At 49.1% G+C, this 5,000-nt stretch overlaps 2 protein-coding genes and 1 non-coding gene; 1 reads left to right on the top strand and 2 right to left on the bottom strand.

Moving 5' to 3' along the window:
• Nucleotides 1-812, top strand: part of CNAG_12536 — a 1,003-nt gene extending 191 nt beyond the window's left edge. The window contains exons 1-3 of the non-coding RNA XR_001045809.1: nt 1-394; nt 440-495; nt 572-812. The exon at nt 1-394 is cut by the window's left edge and continues 191 nt beyond it. This is a non-coding gene — a non-coding RNA (hypothetical RNA). The remainder of the gene's footprint in view (nt 395-439; nt 496-571) is intronic.
• CNAG_07628 (eukaryotic translation initiation factor 3 subunit C) lies at nt 611-4,080 on the bottom strand. XM_012194849.1 has 6 exons: nt 3,783-4,080; nt 3,624-3,718; nt 3,226-3,562; nt 2,962-3,168; nt 2,574-2,912; nt 611-2,517 (listed from the first exon to the last, which is right to left on the bottom strand). Exons 1-6 carry the CDS (start codon nt 4,017-4,019, stop codon nt 1,072-1,074), a joined length of 2,661 nt encoding a protein of 886 aa, XP_012050239.1. The 5' UTR covers nt 4,020-4,080; the 3' UTR covers nt 611-1,071.
• A 96-nt stretch (nt 4,081-4,176) lies between these two features.
• CNAG_02457 (importin beta-2 subunit) overlaps nt 4,177-5,000 on the bottom strand; it is a 3,588-nt gene continuing 2,764 nt past the window's right edge. The window contains exons 5-7 of the mRNA XM_012194771.1: nt 4,831-5,000; nt 4,710-4,784; nt 4,177-4,656 (exon numbers count right to left, since the gene is read on the bottom strand). The exon at nt 4,831-5,000 is cut by the window's right edge and continues 310 nt beyond it. Of these exons, the coding sequence (XP_012050161.1) occupies nt 4,552-4,656; nt 4,710-4,784; nt 4,831-5,000 (350 nt within the window). The 3' untranslated portion in view covers nt 4,177-4,551.

The following is a 5,000-nucleotide window of genomic DNA, read 5'->3' as shown; positions in this document are numbered from 1 at the left end:
TCCCCTCAGTGTTCATCTGACAAAGGCGAATAACTTGAATCGGCGAGAAATTGCTTCTGTTCTACCATGCGATCGGGTTCACCCGATGTCCTACAACAAGTACTCGTTAAGTAGGGTTTCTTCACCGAGCAAAGTATCAGGTGAAGTGGTGAGTGGATTAAAGAAATAGCAACTCCTTCTGTCACTTCTGTGCCCATCTCAGCAACACTTGCCTATTTATGTCTCCCAAGGTTCTTTCCTCAACGAAATGTTCACGATTTCATCCACTAGACCATATTTAGGTCGAACAGTTGACATGAACGTACTATGTACAGTACGACCAAATTTGTGTTGTGGGTCTTAACATAGAAGCAAAAGGGCAGGAAAATGGTCAGCAAGAGTCATGCGGTACCAGGTACGAGATGCGAAATCGTTGTGTCTATCTCTTATGTGTACTTAGTCTGTGTGCTACGACAATACGCCCTGGAACCTGCAAATCACTTGTATGGACAGTAGGTACGTTACATCTATCACGAAAAAGCTTTTCTGTGCTTATTGCCAGGATGTTGACATGCTGTTACATGTTGTTCAGCCACTGTAATGGAAACGATGGGAATAAAGTCTGTTGTCTGCGGGCTGCTGAAGTTGCTTCTGTGTGACATCTACAGCATGTGCCGCCCATGATGCTGGAAACGCTTGATTCATAAGGATGCAGCCAGCAGCAGCCAGCAAATCCGTTTGGTGTTGTTGTTGAGCGGGTTGCTTTGTGACTGGTGGTAAGACGATGCGTCTTGACGCTCTGTTGTCGACGTAGAGCCGGATATGTATTGCTTTACGCGAGGTCTAGTAGTACATGTAGCTGTCACCGTACATATTGACCCCATTAAGCCTGATTTCATCATCAAATCCTTTCGCACAATTACTGCGGGCAGTTCAAGCCCGGTCACATGGCGGTTAAGTTATGTATAGCTCCAAGCATGTCCTGATTATTGCCGCAAAGTAGAGTCCAGCCAAATCATGTTCATACTACACAATGCTATAAGTGCATACCACGTCCAGATCAAATCAATAAGCGTCTAACAGAAACTCTCCTTACTGCGCCGTCACTCTTCTCCCCATGGTTGTTCCCAAACCCTGGTTGAATCCTCCCCTACCTCCTCTCCCACCTCGCCCCCGGTACGTTCCCCTGCCGCCCCTCCTCTCTCCTTGTTGCCTACCTCCTTCTCCACCCGCTGCCCTCGTGTCCCTATCTTGCCCTTGTCCCTGGTTACCCAACTTGACGTCAAGCGTCTTTTCGTTTTGCTCAAGCATAGAGGCAGTTCGCTCAGCAAGCTGCTGAGCGAGTCGCTGCACCTCAGATTGTTCGACTCGGTGGAAGATGACGACACCGTCAATCTGGTCCAAAGAGGCGGCGAGCTCGTCGGTGTAGATCATTCGAGAGATGATAGAGGTGATTCGGCCGACGGGGAGATTGAATGTGGAGGCGAGATGAGAAAGAGAAAGGGAGTCGTAGTAAGCGGCGTAGGTGAAAAGCGATGTCCTAAGACCTTCTTCTTGGATTTTTTTGGCAAGAATGTCCTTAACCTCGGCAGCGTTGTCCAACAAGCCCCAGACCTTGATGGAAACAATCAAGTCCCTAGCTTTCTCCCATTCGCCAGCCTGTAGGGCCTGGCTCGCCTTGATAATGTGGTCTCGAGTGTTCTCAGGAGGACCCATGAAGGCTTGTCTGTCCGCCATATCCAACAACCTCTTGAAGGTCTTGCTAGTTACCCGCCTCCTCTGCTCCTCAGTGTCAACGCTAGCAAGCAAAGGAATCTCAACAAGCATGCAAGAAGTGAGGTAAGCAGCTTCCAGGAGCTCAACGTTGAGGTGCATGTGGAAGGGCAAAAGTCTTCGCTTTTCGAGGAGTTCCTGCTCGGGAGAAAGTTGAATGTTATACCTCTGCACACTTTGGGCAAGCAATTCCTTCTGTCGCAAGGTAGAGAACATTTCGGACAAAATAGTTTGGCACTCGGGGATAAAGCCGAGTCGGAAAGCAGCGAGACCGACCTGCATAACCGCACGGTTGTAGAGGATCTGAGTGGTGACATCGGCGTGGGAAATGGTGTCTTGGAGGTGCGACATGAGCAAAAGGTCACGCGCCTGGTGGTATCGGCCGTGGAGAGCCTGGTTAAAGATGTGGTAAAGGATAGCTCGGGCACGGAGAACGGGGGCATCGGACTGGTAAATGAACACGGCGAGATCATGGATGACACCACTGGCGTCACGCTTGGCATCGAAAGGAGTAATCTCCGATTTCAAACCAGCAGCAGCCTGGGTAGCCTTGCTCTCAAAGTGCTCGATGATGACGTCGGGTTTAGCGTAGATGTGTTCGAGACGTCGGATGACGGTACGAGCGATATTGTCGGAAAGCTGTTCACGCTCAAAAAGGGTCTGAGCCTTGACAATAGTGGTATAAAGAGGAGCCTCATGCTTGAGTCGGTCAATGTACTCATCACCTTTCTCGTGAGCGTCGGTGTGTTGAAGAGTCTTGGTGAGCTGGAGGAATGAATGTCAGTCTGGCACTTTGCGATATATCAAGAAAAATTACGTACCTCGCTGTCTAAGCTCTCCAAAAGACTGATTAAGCTGCCGGCAATCAACACTTTTTGCTTCTTACCGTCCACAACCTCAGGAGTCCTCTCCACCAGATCGTCATACTCGCCAACGGTCTCCTGGACCAAGTAGTCGGGCTCGGCGATCAAGATAGAAATCAACTGGTCAAACTCTTGCAAAGCGGCAACCCAAGATTCTTGAGGGATTGAAACGAGGTGCTGAGAGTAGTCAAGTCGAGCAGGAACGAGGGCGAGAAGGACTCGAATCTTCTGGTAGGTAGTTTCAGAAACTTCAAGGAGCTTGGTGAGAATCTTGATCGTCTCGGCACGGTCAGTGTTCTACATGGAGTTTAGCTAGCGCAATAGTGATTAAAGGAAACCGACAAACCTTTCGACCTCGAGCCTCAAAGATTTCCCTCAAAGTCTTGAAGACACCGTCAGCGGTAAGATTAAGAGCCTTTCCACCCTTGCCGATGGTCATGAACTCGTCACCCTCACCCTCACCAGGGGTAGTAACAGCGGCCTTCTTAGCAGGCTTAGGAGCAGCGGGGGCGGCGTTAGCCTTTTCATAAGCAGCGGTGTACGCTTCGGGGTCCTACATCAACATTAGTCTATGCACTCCTTTCGCACCAACAACGCCAATAATACAAACCTCATTATAAGTCTTCAAAACACCCTCAAATTCCTTGTTCTTCTTCTTCAGAGTCTGTCTGATACCGTTGACAGCCTTGGCCTTAGCGGGGGCCATCTTCTTAGGGGCAGACTTCTCCGCGGCAAGAGTCTTGGCGACATCACCTTCAAGGGAGACGAGGGTCTCGAGGAATCGAGGAGGAATGTGGCCTTCAGGAGGGATAGGGGAGGCGACAATGGTGACGAGGTGTCGCGTGATAAATCGGAAGAGCTTGTCGAGTTCAGAAGAGGCAAGGACCCAGTCAGTATTCTTGACGGCGTTTTGAATGCTGTGGATAGCGGCTTCCATTTCGGCGAACCTGCAAGTTTATGAGTATGCTTCCCTCTCGTGACATCAATCACGAATACAACAAGACATACCTTTTGTCCTTGGCACTCAAAACAATGATCTTGTCCTCCTCTTCACTCTCCTCATCACTGGAGGCGGCGTCGTTCAAGAATTTATTCGCAACGGCCTGTTTACATCGTCAGCAATTCCTCCAATATCATTCTACCGTCCGCCATCATGCGACAACGAACCTGTCTCTCATCATCGCTATCACTCATCTCCTCCTCATCCTCATCTGAGCTCTCCTCCTCGCTTTCACTTTCGTCGCTGTTCAAGAACATGGAAGCCTTGGACTTTTGTTGCTTTTTCTGGGCCGCGAGCTTCTTGTCCTGTCGCTCGCCCTCAGAGCCGGAGAGGATGGACTCTTCCGAGTCTGAGCCGGAAGAAGATTCAGAGTCTGAACCCTGGAGCTTTGCGAAGAAGGACATTGCTGGCGGGTTGTGGAGTATAGATGTAGAAACAGTTACGTATTTTTTTTGTATTTTTGGCTGTCTCCGCTGGAATGAATCTTCAGAGGACAATGGCGCACTAAGTGCCATACCACAAAACGCCGAAACGCCGCACCGCGCTCCTTATTATCTTCTTGTGGCACTCGTTTTATTCGGTCGTGACTTTCGACGTTCATTCAATGCCTATCTACTGTTGCTATCTACTCTACCATGATGTAAAGCCTGCATAAGGCACGGCTTCCAATGCAAACTTATTCAAAACAGAAAAATGCTATGTATATCTATCTACTTGTTGAACTACCCTACTAGATTTGCGCACTATCCAAATGCGCACAAATTCGATCGCCAAAGAGTCCGTCATAATATAAGTGAGAATTAAAAGTGTCGTAAAACGCAATGCTATGTAGGGGTATAGATACTGAAATGCCTAATCAAATGAGGGTATATGACGGACGTTGTACGGTCGATGAAAATGGCGAAAAAGAAAGATCGTGACAACAAGATAGCCCCCTTAGACGCCGTAACGCTCCGCGAGACGCTGTCTGATGACGGGAGGAAAGTTGGACATTTGGGCATCCCACTGCGCACCAAGACCATTCTTGAACCCTTGCAAAATCTAATACAGAATGTTAACGGTTACACATTGACGAACTTGAAAGTGACCCTTACTGTTCGGAACATCTCATCGAGTTGAGCGGAGGGATGTTGCCACTTGCAGATGGCGTTACAGAACCATACAAAACTCTGCGCATCGTCAGCACTGTATCTAGTTAATGCATGGATGACTTACACTCTGAATACCCTCAGGGTTGGCACTGATCATCATACACAACCCTCTGAAGGCCGAGTCCTTCTCATCGTTATCCTTAATCTCCCACAAGGCCGTACACCAAGCCTGAGCAAAGTTGGGCAGCTCGGGGGCCACAAGCGCAGGGCAAACAAGACCCAACCGACCGATTG

The sequence above is a fragment of the Cryptococcus neoformans genome, chromosome 6 (assembly GCF_000149245.1).
Source record: "Cryptococcus neoformans var. grubii H99 chromosome 6, complete sequence".
Taxonomy (NCBI): Eukaryota; Fungi; Basidiomycota; class Tremellomycetes; order Tremellales; family Cryptococcaceae; genus Cryptococcus; species Cryptococcus neoformans.
Note: the sequence above shows the minus strand (reverse complement) of the source record. Positions and strands in the feature narration are given on the sequence as shown.

What these genes read in the sequence shown, in the direction of transcription:
- CNAG_07628 (XM_012194849.1), bottom strand. Translation starts at nt 4,019, where the DNA reads ATGTCCTTCTTCGCAAAGCTCCAGGGTTCAGACTCTGAATCTTCTTCC. An exon ending in ATAGCGATGATGAGAGACAG is followed by an intron (nt 3,719 to 3,782) that starts GTTCGTTGTCGC and finishes CGATGTAAACAG; the next exon opens with GCCGTTGCGAATAAATTCTT. An exon ending in TGGAGAGCTTAGACAGCGAG is followed by an intron (nt 2,518 to 2,573) that starts GTACGTAATTTT and finishes TCATTCCTCCAG; the next exon opens with CTCACCAAGACTCTTCAACA.